We start from the raw sequence: 18253 nt of genomic DNA on the forward strand, positions 1-18253 counted from the left end.
CCTTTCACTTCTCTTCCTCTTTCTGTGTGAATTAAGAGTAAAGGTTTACTACAGAAAGCCTTTTAGTCCAGTGAACACCTTTAACCTTGTGCTAAATCACAGCTTTTGTCTCTTCGGTTGTCTAATTGAAGTTCAGTGTCTCTTTTGTAGATTTATAGCTTTCTAATGAGCTTGTTGACCCTGTACTGTTCAACCTGTGCAATTCTTTCCATATATTTGATGGTTTTATTCTTCATCTTTTACAGCTCTGTAGATACACAAAAAAGAATTGTCTTTATCCTCAAAATATGACTTTTGACATGCTGTATTTGAAATCTTAAAATAAGCAAATTGCTGTTTGTGTTCTTTTTCTTCTTCTACAGAAATGTTGAAAGAGTTGAACCAGCAGCGGCGAGCGAAAGAATTTACAGACCTGAAAATAATTGTTGAAGGCAAAGAATTTGAAGTCCATCAAAATGTTCTAGCTTCCTGCAGCTTGTATTTCAAGGACATGGTTAAAAGGTTTGCCTCTCTCCTGTTGTTGATCCACTCTGTTCTTTTCATAGGGCGCATTTGTGTGGCTTTACCCTCCCCTTCTCTTGCAGGTGTGAAGACAGAGGTTCCTATCACAGGGCCAGTAGCCATTCCTTCTGTCCCTCAAATGAATGTATTTCATTGTTGAAAAAGGTCAACACTTATCCTGCCCTTTCATCTCCATGGACTAAATGAGCAAATTTGCATTTTAATGGGCAAAAAAAAAAAGTTCCATGACTGGGGATTTTCTTTTTAAATGTACTGTAAATGTCAGAACAAAATGGAAGAGATTTTGAGCAGTGCGTCAGCCATATCAGATCAGCACTTCACTCTCCTCTCCCACTCAAGTGTTCAGAGGTGTAGTGCTAGCTATACTCATTCGCTGGATACCTGCTGTGCTTCAGTGGATATCTCAATGGGAACCTGCACACTGATAATTCACACTGTGGTACGAACATACACCACTTCAATACACAAGATTTTGGTTTGAGACGTGGCAACTGTACAGTACCTGTCGATTTTAGTAAATCTGGACAATGCAAGCAATGGATTAATAATCTATATGTCCAAAAGAGTCCATACACCTCTTTACATTTTTAAATTTCGCTACTTTAAAGGAGACATCGTAAACAGAACCAAAATGTTTATTTGCAGGTCATTTAATTTAGTAAGCCAAGGAACAGTGAAATGTAAAATCAAAATGGCACATGATTGTACAGGCTATAAAGGATTTGCTGTGGTATTCTGTTTAACACAGGGCAAGTGTCTCTGGACATGGTGGTGAAAAACAGAAAAGCAGTATCACAGAAATGGTAATCTGCTGTATTAGTGAATAAAGTGGTGTCTCTTTGGTTAGGGTTAAAAGTCTTACAGTAAGCTAATTGGATCGTAATCTTTTCTTGCTACAGTAGTAGACTCTATTATTATTCAGAGACAGGCAATAAATTTAACTGCTTGAAAGTGTCAACCTACAAACCATAACATCAGAGAAACCATAAACAATTTCTAGCTGTTTTCCCAAGAGCTTAGGCAACTATTTTATGTTGGGTGAAAAGGAAGTAAAATATCTCCATAATGGTGCATGCTATGCAAGCTCAGATGTTCAACCACATACATACGGCTTGTTTAATCTCCACTGACCAGTGGAGACTGGCGTTCTCTGAAGCAATGGAATCGCATCCAAAATTTGGAATGAGTGGTGTTTGGGGTTCAGAAGCAATCATCCAGCATTAGGACCATAATGCATTAACACTCTCATGGTTGAATGCAATTAAATAGTCACAGAAATGTTCTAACATTAAATGTAAAGCCTTCCTAGAAAAGTAGAGGATTTTGCTGCCCAAAAAAAATGGAAGAAATGTTTGATGAGCATTTGGACATGTAGCGCATGTTGAGGCATGTTACTTTATTATTAATAAGCCTCCCTCATTTTAAAAGCTGCAGTGGCATTGTAAGTAGATGAATGATTGGATGAAGGATGTAACCTTGTGTCCCCCAACAGTGGAAAACAGACACGCACAATAAAAGAAGCACAGCACCCAGTCTGCAGAGACCCACACAACCTTTTTCTGAACTCAGTAATGCACAGATGACTCGACTGATAGTAGTTTTTTAAGATGAAAAGCTTTTAGAGGTGAAAGAGATATCGATTGTAAAAATGTCATTTTTTTATCTTTAGTATATGTGATAAATGCCATGTGTGGCTCTAAAAATATGTGCTCAGAGATATATAAGGAAGGAGGAGGAATGAAAAGATGCCCAGCTGATGTAAAAGCTGGATGTGGACTGACAGCCTTATAGAAAAGCAGAAAAATTTGAGATGTACTTTCTACTGCACTTCTGTCTGAATTAGAGATGTGATACTTGATGAAACACTATAAAACCAAACGTTGTTGGACACCTACCAATTTAAAATTTCTTCTGAAATTAAGGGTAGCGTTTCTGAGTTTGATCCATTTGTTATAGTAATAGTATCTGCTCTTCTGAGAAGGACAATAGATGTCACAACATTGTTGTGTAATAGCATTTGATTCCATTTAGCCATGAGAAGATTTGTGAAGTTATACTTGGCAGTGATGTTGGATGATTTGTTCTTGAGCACAAAAAGTATTCCACCTCATCCCAGAGGCATTGGATAGAACTCTGTCCCTCCAGAGAACAAGTTTCACTGCTCCACTTCTCAGTGCAAGGGAGCTTTTCCCTGCTCTAGCTCAGCATTTCTCAACCTTTTTTCGATTAAGGCACCCTTTAAAAGTGTGCAAAATTTGAAGTCATCCCAGTCTAAAAAAAGGCACTCTCTTCATCCATCTGACACACGCATGCTTTTTTAAACATTATTTCTTGAAAATAAAATTATGATAATAGCATATCTATTGGATTCTCATTGAATAACTTGCTTGAGAATGAATTGCGTTTATGGCTGCCATGTCCAATCACAACACAAACACACTGTCCTACTCCCCCTGATAGTGCTAAACACTAAAATACTGACTAAATCTCTCAGCAAGAATTTTTGAACATATATTGTGTCATTGTTCTGTCTAAATATTCGGAGTGTATTTTCTAAATATTTTTACTTTATTCTTCGAAGTTTCTGACTCAGGGATGTGGCCACAGGTCCAACTGGTCCAAAGAGGACCACGACCCACCCAGTCAGCCATAGGCAATTCACTGCAAGTGAGAGCAGACACATGAAATTCAGCCAGCTTTACTTTTATGAAGTTTTTGTGTATTTCCCAGATCAACAAAGCATTTTCATTATATAGTTTTGAAACTATTGTTTTTATTTTTATGTCAGCCCCATCAGAATATTTTTGACGGCACCCCGGTTCTCTAAAGACTGCTCTAGCTGGTGATTGGCTTTGAGCCTGATGATCTTATGATGATCTTTAAAGTACTTCATGATTTTCTATGGAGATTTCACAAACTATGTGTTTAGAGTTGAATGTCTGTGTCTACTCCTTAAAGTAGCTGAATTCACTAATCCGAAATGGTGTCAACAAACATTTGGATATTAAGTATATGTTAATTTTATATCAAACGTATGACTAAATTTGGTTTTGTGATAATATGCTTCTCTTTCTGCTTCTCAGACATATATCATCAGTACCTAGAGAGCATATTTCAGCTGCACATCATTATTCCTCTTAAATTAGATTTTGTTTTTAAAAAACGTTCCCAGAGAGATTGTGATACATATTCTGAATCCAGAAATGTCTTTAAGTACTGTGATATTATCACTTGATATTTCTGATATTTTGATCACACCTCATCTTTGCATTTTTTCTTACATTCTTTAGGGAGTGCTCAATGAATTAATCAAAATGCCAGTTTGTATGATTTGTGGAATGCATGTCCTAGTCCACATTCACAGTTGAGTCGCAGTTACTTGATGATTCCAAGGCTAAAAAGTCCTTTGTAACATACCTCGTAACCGCAAAAAAGAGAACTTAATGCTGATGCATTTACATTTGTCCTTACAAGCCCAATCTTTATAATGCTCTTATATGCATCATACACGATGCTGTGAAGTCTCAAGGACACATTTTTAGTGGATCCTTGGCCTCTTAGATTGTGAATTTGGTCTGGGCCCTGCTATACTATCTTGTGAACAGCAGCTATGAAAATTGCATTAGGAGCAATAACAGTGAGTGTAGATTTGACTCTGTTCTCAGTGGAGCACAAAATGTGCTGATACACTTCTCAAAGCTATTTGAGTTCCACTGCTGCTAGAAGGTGGGATAGGATGAGGTTTAGCCTTAGAACAGTTCTCTCCCTGTCCATCCCAGAATAGAGAGAGCGCTTAAGTGACGACAATTGTTAAAGACATAGGTTTGTTAGACATTTGTTTTCTTAGCAAAGAGTGAACGTACCTCAGTGTCATGCTCTTTCTTTTTGGCAGAAAAAGCAAACCACCAACTGAATTTAACCATGGCCTGACAGTGCATTAATGTAAGGTGACAGCAGTTTTGTAACTTTATTTTATGATGCCTAAAAACTGGCCTAGGCTCCTTCTATTCTGTGATTAAATGATGTTCCAAGGTCGATTGGAATGCTGTCTCATTATCTCCAGATTGGCCATTGTTCTGTACTTTCCAAATGAGGCTTTTCATTGCTGTCTGCAAATATATGATCTGCAAGGCCCAGCCAATCCAATGAGGACACCTCATCATGTATTCAGCAGAAAACATTGACATGCCATTTTACATCTGACAACCTTCTACTGAGCAAAACGTCAGACACTAGACACTGTTTCTGCTTGATTATGTGCTTGTTCCCACTCAAGTCATGTATTTCCAAAGATTGACTTAACAATTCTGATCTTTTTGAAGATGTTCCATGTCAAGCATATCAAATTTGAACCAAATATTGATCTTTTTTTTTGAAGCATGCATTGGGCTGCAATCGCAATTTGGTATCAGAGGACACGCAGCCCTACATTAGGCATATCAAGCCTTGCTTTGAGCTGGTCATTCATTGTCTGCTCGTCCATCATTTGTTGCACGTAAATGGAGCATGTTTATCTAATCATCTCTAAAGAGCACCTGCTGTGCTCTTCCTGCTCAGAGAAAAGCTGTATTAAAAAGTAAATCACCTCTTTCGCCAATCATCCATTTAGTGGCTCAGCATTCAGATACAATCTGTTTAGAGCCTGTTTTCTCTTTTATTGTGATAAAGATATGAGAGGAGGCCCTGCATTAAAAAAAATTCACGTCTCTCCAGAGGTCCCATATCATCTTTTGTCATTGTTGTGTTTTTTTTTCTTTTCTTTTTTTTTTAATGAATATTTACTTTGTGCCTCTGGCAGTCAATCCATCATGAGCTCTGGCTTGATTCTCACCATAAGGGAATAATCAGAGTGTATGAGGAGAAGTCTGAGGTCGTAATGCAGAGTGAATATAGTTACCCACACACTCCGCTCCAGTATAATAGGTATTTATGCATGTTGCCTGTCACTGCTGTCATGAAGATTCATAAAGCGTGCATACTTAATTCATACAGCTACAGTAGAAGGTTCCTTCATGTTTGCAAGTGTAGAAATGCACACATTAAATATAAATAAACAATGCATGCACATTTTCTGGTCCCATACCATATTAAATGACCCCTTTTTCAGTTAAGGAAACAGTCAAATGTTTAACCAGCAACAACACATTGTTCCTGTTTCTATTCAATTGTGAAAAATTGTTTATGATTGCCATTCCTTCTCCTCAGTAACCTGACAGTCACCACTCTACTTTGTCAGTTCAATAATGATTATGCCTACAGTCAGTGCAGGAGAAGAATGGTACATTTCTGGATCTGTATATCTGATAGCAAAATTATTGTTTGCGCTGCTAAAAAAGAACAAAACTGTTTTCCAAACTCGCAGTGTTTATAGAGCAACTGCGTTCATGAAGCCATCAATTCAGCTTCCGCTGAGCGAATGACTGATCCCACAAAGGAGTCTGCTGACTTTTACTAATTTGATTTCTTTTTTGCTGTTCTTTCTTTCTCCCACCCACATCCTCACACTTCACTCAGTGGTCGGTTGCTTTTGCATTTTCTTTTGTACTGTTCTACTCCTGCACTTACGACTGACAGTTATGAATTGCATTTTAGGGTTTTTTTGTTTTGTTTTGTTTTGTTTTGTTTCCTTTCAGGAGTAACATTCTTGATTTTCCAGACCCTTCCAGAGATTTACCCCTCACCTCATACTCTACCTTTGGCTTTTTCCCCAAGTCAGGCCCATACAATGACTAATACATCAGTTCGTACACAGGCCATTCTCGACTTTGTTTTGGCAGCAGCTGAAAGCTTTTTGAGACTTAAGCCCAGGTCCCAGTCATGGAATGGTCCCTCCACACATGAAGGATGGCTGCTGGCTCCCTGTGGCAGGACTGACTCTTCACCCCTCTCCTTCCCTGCTCTCCTCACTCTCCATCTGTCTGACAGTCTGTGTCTTTTCTCACATGAAATTTGTCTGTCTAATTCTGTCCATTCATCTTCATATAAGCAATTCAGAGAAATGCATTTGCTAACTATGCATGAAAGTTTGACAACTCAGACTACGGGCAGAGGCCCGTTAGATTTGTTCGACTTGCAAGGGTCTGCAATGATTTGTGGGCCAATGCAAGTAGATACATTGATTTATGTTTTGGCAAAAGGGTTCTTTGGAATGATGTTATGCGCTTTTAGATAAATTAACTTTCTTCACTTTTTAGATTTGTCAAAAATTACAAATGAAATCTTTTTTAAATAAAATTAATTAATTTCTTAATTTAGTTCATATCTTCAGAGGGGCATGACTGTATTGTCAAGACATAAAAGATCATGGGTTAAATGGGCAGCAATATCTTAGGACCTCAGGGTGGGCATAAATACAGAGGCCCCCCCAGGCTAAGGCCACTGTGTGATGGGCATGTTGTAGCTTGTGGGTGGAAGCTGAAAATAACTAAACTTTTGCAAAAATTCAGCATATAAGGAGGCAACCTCATCTGCCCAAGTTATGTAAGCTGTAAGTTCAGCTTATAGAAGTGTTGAGTTTTATATGTTTTTTTTTTCTGCTGTGCAACAAAAGTAAAAAATAAAAAAAAAGCAAAAAACAGACCTTTTACAACATTGTCATTGACTCAAAACACACTTTTTACCATTGGCTTCAAATATTGTTTTATATTTTTTAGCTTGTACAGCAGATAAAAAAAATCACATGAAGTTAGTTTGAACTTTGTTTCAAACACCAAAAGTGGTTCTTCTTTAACATCACTCCTAAGAATCCATTTTGGCTCATTTATTTTCAAGAATGTATGTGTTTGCAGAAAACAAATATGGGAAGTAAGTGCAGAAGAAAATGTATAACAGTGATTTTCATGTCATTGTGTCTGCACCAGACATCACTGCCCAGCTGGTACTATGGCTTTTCTTAGCCACATGGCCTTTCATTAGTGTGTCACCATAGTGAGCTTTTTTGGTTGTTGTTGTTGTTTCAAGAGGCTGTTTTGGAGGAGCTCTGTTTCTGCACTACCCCAGATAATGGATGCTTATAGCATTAGCCCTTTACCTGGACTCCCTGAACATTTCTCCCCAAACAGTGGATCTCAGGTTTGCAGAGCCTTCACCTGCCACTCAGCTGTAATGAGATGTACTTATACCTATGGGCCTCTCCTAAACGAGCTGCTGCTCGATTAGCCTGGCCATCCAGCCTGCACTTCCCATATGCCTATACATATATATGTATTATGCATGAAGATGCATAACGACCAATTCAGGTTTTCCCCTCAAGCTCTGCCACACTTCTCAGAGACAAGCTCCCACTTTTCATGGAAAACTCTCAAGAGTTTATATTCCCAAAAAATGGGTCATTTAGAATCTGACTGCACGACAGGTTTTAATTATAGTTTTCTAAAGGCTTCCAGTCTAACACTGCCCCACCGCTGTCTCCAGGTTGGCCGGAGAGAACAGGAATGGTGAAAAGATGAAAATGACCATGAATAACATCAGTGCTGAGGTCCTTGAGCTGTTGCTGGAGTTTGTGTACACTGGCTCCCTCATCATAGACTCAGCCAACGCCAAAACACTGCTGGAGGCAGCGAACAAGTTCCAGTTCAACACCTTCTGCAAAGTCTGCGTGTCTTTCCTGGGTAAGCAACAACAGAGGCCAATGCATCATGAGGTTTTTATGTTACAGTTTCATCTCCGTGGCCATTGCGTGGAACATACTCAGTAAATGCTAAGTGTTACACATGAACATGTAAAAAGGACTTTTAATTTGTTTTTTGCAGAGTTATCCTGTGTTTAGTTATACAAAATACTTTTCCTGTGTCTCACCAATTTGACAGAATTCAATTTAAACAAATACGTCACACAGTGACTGGAAATTTTTGTTTGGAAATTTCAACTAATCCTGACTGTTTATTTACAGACTGACGAATGAAATCATATATTTGTGCAGCTCTTGTCTCAGCCATCTAACAAAGTCAGAAAGAATAAAAGGACTGCACATTTAGTCCAAAAATAAATAAATAAATCTATGTTTAGGTCAGTACAAAGGAGCCAAGCTGAGACATGTTATCTTGTTAGCCCATTACCTTGCTAACTTTAGCCTTCAGCTTGTTTTGCTTCTCATTTGATTAGTCATTTCTGTTGTTTGCAAGATCCATGCTCTCCACTGTAATGAGAATTTGAAGACAGATGCTACATTTATATGGCTGCAGTAAGATATTCAGCATTTTAGCAGGAACAATAATAATCTGCCTTTGACATTCACCAGCTAATGTAAAAATATTTAAACCACCCAATTCACAAAATCCAAAATACAATCCCCTCTTCCAAACACATCATATGAATTTTGTTTTCTAGTCAGAATATCTCACTCTAGAGAGGACAGCTACTCTGCTGAAAGATGCATGTAGGCATGTTCACAACAGATGTCGGGAGGGTTCTTTTTTTTTTTTTTTGGTTTGGCCAAAGGTATCTTTTTATGAAATATGTTTCATCCACTGCACTGTTTTTTTAATCACCTTAATCTTTTAATCTGTTATAAAACCATTAGAGGTCAAGCACTATTGATGTTGTTTTGCAATATTATTTAAATATAATTACATAGTTGGTTACACAATCGATTACATTTGTACTGTCTATGAACTTGGATTTTCTGAAAAATAACAAAATCATGAACAGGTAAATGAAGTTTGTTTTTTCTTCTGCAAAACAACAGTATCTTTTTTACCATGGACAAATCAAGATGAAATATTTTATCGGATCAACAAATGCATCAGTATTTATCAAGGTGCAGTTTCAGTTAACTCTAGAAAATAAGAAACATGATTTTGGTCTCACCCAATATTTAAGGTTTAAACTTATTCTTATGTAAGTGTCATAAACATTTGGATAAGTTCTCTGATACTATAAGTTATAAGAACTGAAATGTGAACCCATACACAGAACCTTAGGTTTTAAGAAGTTAAAAGCATATCGAGGTTCAGAAATAATGTGCTGCACTTTTCCTTCATGCCCCATAGAATTCTTTCCGCTCTGCTTACAGTGGCAAAAAAAGACCTCCCTCTATATGTGTAGAGTACTTGTGATGTAGTGTTAATGAACACAGTGATTTCTAACCTATTGATTTCTGTTGCTCAGTGAGGAATGGTCTGTCAGCGATCAGGAAGCTAGCAGCAAAACTATCAGGACACATTCATATATAATATCCTGATATAAGGCTGGCTGTAATATCCAGTGTGGTCTGAGAGCTTTAGAAATGAAGATATGGAGGCATGAATGTCTTCCGATGTTTTTAAGTTCTTTGAGGAGTTTTAATGGTCGCTCAGAATGAATCAGTAGATTGAAACTTCATCTGCCGTGTCTGGCGTCCTGCACTCCTCTGGGGCCGTGTTTCTCTCTCAGCATGCCACACGCTCTTGACTGCTGATTGACAGCTGTGCACAGCACTGTCTGCTGTGGACTGAAGCGAGTTATTAGTACACTGGTTCATCAGTATGGTTATCATAACGGCTTTCACACTGGCTGGTAATGGATCTCCAGGCATTACTAATATAATCCCTCCGGGACTGCTGGTATTAAATCTCGCAGAAATAATTGCTAGTAACATGACCACCCATTGATATGAAATACGCTCGACAGACATCGCTCTCTGAGACAAACAGTGCAGATTGGTACCATTCATATTTTACCATGGGTTCCTGTCAAACAGCATTGGCGGCTGTGGCAAGCATATCAGTAGACTGGATCCTGTCTTTGGCACTTTTTATGCATGGCTGCTATACTGAAATATTGAAAGTGTTGTTCCCTTTGAATGCATAATGTCTCACAAACTTGCGGTGTGGATTTTACCCTCGCTGCACATAAATTCCAACTTTGCTGTTATTTAATGGCTCTGTTGTCCTTGTTTTAAATAATACGCTTTTTGATTTAGGAGGTGATGAGAGAGTGGGGGGTACAGTGTTTGAATTGTTAGCCCTGCTTACCATGTTTGAAAGCTCCCAAAAAATAGAAGTCTGTAGGGTGATAGGGGCTTTGACAGCTCAGGTTTGTTTTTTTCTTCCTCCAGTGCCTCTGTCATTGTCTCCCACTGGGATGTGGCACTTAATAATCCATGAATACCTCAATTGGTATGAAATGACATTCGCTCCTGTAGGAATTCACTGCAGAGTGCAGCAATATGCCTCCTTCAGTATATATTCCAGTTCAATATGAAACAGCCAAGTGTAAAAATAACCACATTTGCAGGTGTGCTACATAGAATAGATTATAACACGTTTAATGCGTGTGGAAAGTGTACTTTTGGAAAGTACACTTACTTTCATTTTTTGTTGTATGAAACTTTAGATACCCAGCAGACCTTGCAAGTAGTAACTTGGAAAGTTAATAATGCTTTGGGGATTGGGCTTGTGCACTTCTTGCACTGCTTCATAATATATATATTATATTGCCAATTAAACTGCTGTTTTATCATGATGTAACTTCTCAGGGTTGTCACTTCTTTCAATGTGCTAAAGGATGTAAGGATGTAACGATTCAAAAGATCAGATTTTTTTTTTGCAAATCGTATGTTTTTGAGCTGTGTGAACACACTAATCTGATATTTTTAATATCAAACCCCAGCCACCACTTTTATATGTAGACCTAGATCAGATTCAAATTCAGTTTTATGCTGCTATTTTGTTTATTTTGTGTTTATGACATGAATGCTCTTGACTGTTCATGTACAGGTCATTTTCAGGTCACAGGTTTGCCCATGTTAATGACAGATATGGGGTAATTATAAAAATGAATGCAAATCATGAAGTCAGGAAAATCTTAGATCTCAGATCTGAACCAAAATCTAGAATTGATTAATGAGGCTTGTAATGTGAACATAGACTGTGTTGTTTGTATTGCAGACAGCCATTTTGAATATATGTATATTACAAGTGCACATGGAGTGAAGCAATGCTTTGACATTTATAAAATAAAGCAAAGATAAACCTCACTTAATTTACTCATGTTAGCTGTGAGAATTCTGTTACTGGCATAGGTTTAAGTAAAATTGTTTAAACCACAGAAAGAGGTCTCAAAGCTGAAACCAAAGGACGAGTTTGGCTATATTCTGGGTATTCTGGTTGAGTCTAGTTCATATTCTCAGGTTATTTGCCTGTTATCTCTGTAATTATTGATAAGTTTCACTCTGTGAGCACAGAGATATTTGAGTGTACACCTGAGAAGAGTCAGCAGTGGACTGCCTGAGTTTGCTTTCTTCCTGAGATTTTGCATATGCACCGCATGCAGTGAACAGTCCTGGAGACCAGTGTGTGTGTGTGTGTGTGCATGTCACGGATGTGCTGTAGGCAGAGCAGGCTAAAGAGTCATTGTGTTGACCTTTTGTGCTGTAGAAAAGGTCTGTGCCTGTCTGCGCTAATCAAAGGCCCGGGTGAGCCTCCTGTGCTCGTGTCCAATCGATTCCTGCTCTCAGTTCTTTTTCCCACCAGCTGCTTGAGATATTACACTCTGCCTGTTCCACAGCAACACACCCGCAGAAATTTAATCCAGCAAACCCCATCTCCAAAGCCGTGTATCATAAATGCTTTTCCAGGTTTTATTTTCTTCTCCTCCAGCATTTGAAGGTTCAAACGCTTGTTTGTGTGTCTGTGTGTATGTTTGTGTGTGTGTGCTTGTCTGAATGCATGAACATCTGTGTGCTGATCTCATGCAGAGAAACAGTTGACGGCCAGTAACTGCTTGGGGGTGCAGGCCATGGCTGAGGCAATGCAGTGCACAGAGCTCCACAACATGGCCAAAGCCTTCGCTTTACAGAACTTCCCTGAGGTGGCCAGTCAAGAGGAGATCCTCAACATCTCGAAAGAGGACTTCATCAGCTACCTGTCCAATGACAGCCTCAACACTAAAGCTGAAGAGCTGGTCTATGAGACCGTCATCAAGTGGATCAAGAAGGACCCCTGCAATCGGGTACAGGTAAGACATCCAGCTTCATGCTTCCAAAGTCAGAATATATTGTTGCTTTGAAGATAAAACGTACCTAAATCATTTTTAACAGAAAAAACTCACACGTTGTAGGTGGATTGGTGACTCAGAAGTGTCCATAGGAGTGTGTGTGAGTGAATGTGTGTGTTGCCCTGTGAAGGGCTGACGCCCCCTCCAGACTGTGTTCCTGCTTTGCGCCCAGTGATTGCGGGTAGGCTCCGGACCCACAGTGACCCTGAACTGGAAAAGGGTTACAGACAATGAATGAATGAGTTATTCTTCACATTTTGTTAGAATTTCCTGATGAACAGGCCAATAGAAATAGTCCAAAATTATATGTAAATGATTAAATGTTTCCTCTATTAATGACATTCAAATGTTTTGTTTTCCTTCTGCTCCATTTTAGAGATACAGGGTTTTGTCTGGACAGATAAAATGCTAATTCTCATAATGAGATTCAGAATAATTTATGGGCCCGTTGAACATGCATGTACAAGGGTTTTGTCTTGATGGAATTGGTGAAGAATATATAATAAAAAAGCAGAGCATAGCCACCTGCACCTAGGATTATATGTATATGTTCAGGTTATAAATAACTGGACACCCTGGGAGAAATCAGGGTTTGACAGATAGTAAAATTCACATTGGGCACTCAATTCATAAGAGCAATTCATAAGTTAATACAATAATTTATTTGAAATGACATGATCTTCAATCTTTCTTCAAGGAGGACCTATTTGCATGCATTTCCATGCACCGTTGAAAGAGAAGAAACAGTCATAAAATCCCACCAACACTTGTTTGCATTTACAACATTCAGAACATGAACTGAAATTATTTACTATTAAATATATGTGATTGTATTCAGTTATTTACTTATTCAGTCATTCAGGTATTTCAAAGAATATACACCAACCAGCCATAATAATTAAACCACCTCCTGGTTTCTACAATCACTGTCCATTCTCTCAGCTCCAATGAACATTCAATGCTCAGAACCCCCACAACCCCACAGCACAGCAGACTTTATTTGGGTGGTGGGCTTTTTTTTCAAATCTGACACTCACGTGGTGGCGGTGGTGGTGGTTGTATTGCTGCAATATGCAAAAGCATGACATGTCAAATCCGAGTACTGATTCAGACATGGGTCGGATAGATTTTTTATGACTCTTTCCAGAAACCTCCGCTGTCCTCCCACCTGCACCTACTTACTTTATTCCAGTCCCTGGTTACATTTTCTCTTCTGCCTTAGAATGTTCTCCTTTTCACTCCACACTCTAAATGTAAGCCAGTTGCCTGTCTAGACAAATTTTTCATCATATTGCAATTTGGGGAATATTGAAATCGCTAAATACAGCAATCTCAGGCAGCTTCCATGTGGTTTCCATGTTAATGTTGAATTTGCTGCATTTGAAGGGTAAGACTTTGCATTGTAATTGGCTCGTTGTGATGGCAATGCTGTAATTGTGGTGGGGTGGTGATATCATAAGAGCCCAGAATTTCGGAACAAGCAGGTGGATGAGATTTGCATAAATACTACTTGGCTGCATGTGGTGTTTTAAAAATGAGCTTCTCCAAAGACTGTGCCTGTTTTATGTGTTACTGTGCAGAAGTCACAAACCACCATCATTTCTTTCATTTCTAGCCATAACAACCATGAAATGCTAGTTTTCATTTCCCAGAAGATATTTCTGAGGAGATTAGTTATCTATTTTCACAACTAAGTGAAGTCAAAAAAAAATACGATGGGGGGTGGGAAATGAAAAATAAAAATATATTAAAAATGAATCTCCTAACAACAATGCAAAAATGAGTGTAGAACCAAAAAAATCAAACTTTAATATTTTGCTTCAGAAGCAACCTATAGGTGTTGGTAGAAGAGAACTGTGTCTGAAGTGTGTCTGAATATGTGTGCAGCTTTTACAAAGCCATTACTGAGAAAAGGGGGAAATAAAGATTGTAGTGTTTTCTGTACAATGGACTGGCCACACCAAAGCTTGGATATTAACTTTATTGAATGTATTTTGGAATTGCCGTTATTTATTCAGCAAGATAGAGGAGGTTCTTTGACATTAACACAGTATTGTATATGTGTGTAGTTCAAAGATGTGGAACAAGTCAAGGCACTTCACCATAAATAACTAAAAAATAAAAAATATTATTTGATGTTAAATTACAGTGCAAAAGTCCCAGGTTTTAAAAACAGTGATTATCAATAATTTGTGATTAAATCACTGTTCTGCCGAGCAAGTAATCAGTTAGGACTAATGTATGGGAAATGGGATTGTTTTTTCTTTTTGTTATGTTTAAATCTTTGAACATTTCCAGAAAAATCTCTCTAGTAATTTGGGTGATGAAAGATTGAGGGTGCTGTGCTTGGGATTTGAGTAGATTACTGCAAAGCAATGCGTTTAGTGTGCTTTACATGCTCTATTTCCACAGTGTTAAGTCTGGGAATAGCAGGTTGATTACATGGTATAATCTGCAGGCGGGAAGGAGGAGTGACTGAGGAAACGGTGTGAATCAGAGTAAATCTGGGCAAAATGATGAAAACCATACACCTTTGTCAGCCTTTTGGAATGAGATATATTATAGAGGCCACAAGTAAAAGGAAATCCACAATTGTTGTTACAGCAACAAGTCCTTATTACAAAATAATTTTGTGGAAGTTTAATTATGATACAATTAAGAAACATTGCAGCCTTCTTCAAAAAAATGTCAATACATTCTTGAATAGTCTACAATGAGTTACTATACGTTTTTTAAAGATCCTGAGGCCACATGGAATGACAAATAGAAATTTAGGACATTTCCTATACCCCCTAAAGATGAGTGCCCTACAAGACCAGCAAAGGACATACTGTAATGTCCTCCAATAAGTAACAGAGAACCCTTGGGTGACAGGTAAAGGTATATGGACATCTCCTACACTTGATAACATCTGTGTTCATTTATCAACCTTAAGAATAACACTGAGGAAGACTTGTTTTTGGTGGTTTCACCCCAAAGAAAGCCATCATGTTCCAAAGTGAAAGACAGTTTAACTTGTTTTTTTTTTGGCAAAATTTCACAGAACGGTGTTTGAAAAAACAAACAAAAATATAATGCTCAATTATATTAGCTGCATTTCATTCTACTGTGGAGCATGCTGCTTAGCTGTTGGCCAGAATGATTTTTTTAGAGCTACAATTTGTAATGTAAACTCCAGACGTTCCCTGATGTAAGTATGGATAGTAGTGATGAAGTGGTCGTTTTTAATATTTTATTTTCCCTTTAATTAATTTTTCTCATAATAATTTGTTGCTTGATTACCCACTTGCTTAATATTTTTGGATATTACTGGGAACTGGAAAGTGCATACATCATCTGTGTTTGCTCCTGAATGGAGGACATGTGACAGCAAATTGGGCACACTGTTTGGAGTGCATTGAGCATTGATGTGAAACTAGATCAGATGGCTTGAAAAGGAAGCAATAGAGATTGATGCAGTGACCTGATGTTTATTTGGCCTAGGATGGCCTCTGCTGAGCAACAGTCTGCAGAAGAAATCAATCTGAATTCAGGTGAAAATGAGCTCAGATACTTCACTCTCCTCTCATGAGAGAATCACAAATCCAGCATAGCACTGAGGCAGAACCCAAAGAAAAGACTCTTGTTTATCCACAAGTTCTCCCTTTCATTCCATTTCTGCGTCTCTGCAGTTTGTTTTTGAACGTTTCCTGCTTCTACTGCTTCAAACTGCTTCCCTGTGGTTTGTCAGTATAGGAAATTTCTCAGACGTATGCTCTGTGTTGTTTGTTTTGCGACTATGCCAAATACTTAGATTTATGCTATGTGGATTGTAAAAGGCATTACCATAAGAGGGTGCCAAGTAAGGGCTTTTTACTCAGATTTATATGGGGGTAAGTAATAGGTTGCAGGGGAGAAATCAGTACAGTAACAGTGCACTTTGTAAAGGACTAAACAGCTTATATGCAGTGAAATGTATTTATATGGTTTTACTTGTGTTGATTATGTAACCTAAATGTCAAAGGCATGGTATTATTAATACCATTAGTCAGGTCCTAAAACCAGCTGTGAATTCAGTTTGTTATACTCAAAGTGTGACTGTGTCTTGTTAATTTATATGTAATTATAGGCATAATTATTTCTGTAATAATTGAAACTCTATATAATTATTTTTTTTTTTCAGCATCAGGATAAAGCGAAAAGCTGTTTTTGAACATGGTGGTTTTGACATGTTTTTGAACACAGGAAATAGTGTAGGCAGTAGTGATAGATTTGATGCTGAAAACACACAATACAGGGCAGCCAGTGAGAACAGAGATCATTTAAATATATCAATCTTAAAGGCACAATGTCAGAAAGCAGCTTGTTTAAATTCTATGTTATAAAAAAATTGTTGCAAAAAATTATTGCTGGCTCTTGTTGTTGCTTTAACCCACCCAAGTGCCATAAGTGGATCTCAAATAAGGCAAAAAATACAAGATAAAAGAAAAAAACAATATGGCCCTTTAACTCATGTCCCTTCCTGAAATTTAATTTACAATATTAACATTACGGCCTGATTTGATTTGCAGCATCTACAGAGAATTATCCATTTCATTAATTTAACACTGATGCTGTAGCTAGGATTGGATAATGAAATAATCCTGTTGCTTGGAAACACAGTATATCTAAATAAGCTGAATCATGGTCTAAGATTATGCAGGAGCTTTATTTGAGAATGTTCATTTGAAAAGTGATGGCGATTCAGACAGGTTTTATACATCTTTGGTTCAACTCCAACTTGATGGTGAATTGTAGGTGACAGACTGAGGCTGATGCTGCTCTAACATGCTGCTGGCCAGACGTATATCTTAATAATTGTCTTTTTTGCTCTCTGACTGATGACAGCCCATGACAGGGAATGAGCTTGGAACTCTGTTAAAATTCAGAAAGGACTGCTCTTCCAAACCCAGTGGCTTCTCAGTCTTAGAGCAGTAGCAGCCACTTAGCAACTTTGTCATATTTCAGACTAGGGCTATGGTTATAAACCTTTCTTTCTTTCTTCTTTCTTTCTTTTTCAATATGAATTTCTGCATTCAATACATAGTAATGATGACAAAGTGGATTATAAATGTCATCAGTGAATTGACACTGTCAGAACAGGAGGCTCAACAAGTACCTCCCAGCACAGAGGTGAAACCCTGCTCTCATTTGTAACCATTCACCATGAGAATAGATCAAGAAATTCTCTGTCCTGGACTACTAAAAGGTAAATGTACTTCAGACATCATGATGATCCTTGTTGTGCAGTAACAAACATCACAACAAACCATTCTCACCATAAGGACTTTTTTTTGTAAATATGTATTTGTAAATTTTTGACCTGTGTAGAAAATATAGTTGGGGTTTTTAATGTTTATTTGTGCTCAATTTAGCATGCAGGGCGGCAGGTAGTGTCACAGTCACACAACTCCAGGGACCTGGTGGATGTGGGTTCGAGTCCTGCTCCGTGACTGTCTGTGAGGAGTGTGGTGTGTTCTCCCCGTGTCCGTGTGGGTTACCTCCGGGTGACTGTCTGTGAGGAGTGTGGTGTGTTCTCCCTGTGTCTGCGTGGGTTTCCTCCAGGTGACTGTCTGTGAGGAGTGTGGTGTGTTCTCCCCGTGTCCGTGTGGGTTACCTCCGGGTGACTGTCTGTGAGGAGTGTGGTGTGTTCTCCCTGTGTATGCGTGGGTTTCCTCCGGGTGACTGTCTGTGAGGAGTGTGGTGTGTTCTCCCTTTGTCTGCTTGGGTTTCCTCC

At 38.3% G+C, this 18253-nt stretch overlaps 1 protein-coding gene across 2 annotated transcripts in view; it reads left to right on the forward strand.

The window, feature by feature from the left end:
* Window positions 1-18253, forward strand: part of LOC136694496 (kelch-like protein 29) — a 106680-nt gene that overhangs the window by 51603 nt on the left and 36824 nt on the right. For both annotated transcript variants that reach the window (XM_066668124.1, XM_066668115.1), the window contains exons 6-8: window positions 363-501; window positions 7936-8132; window positions 12200-12459. In XM_066668124.1, the coding sequence (XP_066524221.1) occupies window positions 363-501; window positions 7936-8132; window positions 12200-12459 (596 nt within the window). The remainder of the gene's footprint in view (window positions 1-362; window positions 502-7935; window positions 8133-12199; window positions 12460-18253) is intronic.

Source organism: Hoplias malabaricus, chromosome 1, assembly GCF_029633855.1.
Source record: "Hoplias malabaricus isolate fHopMal1 chromosome 1, fHopMal1.hap1, whole genome shotgun sequence".
In the NCBI taxonomy this organism is placed as follows: Eukaryota; Metazoa; Chordata; class Actinopteri; order Characiformes; family Erythrinidae; genus Hoplias; species Hoplias malabaricus.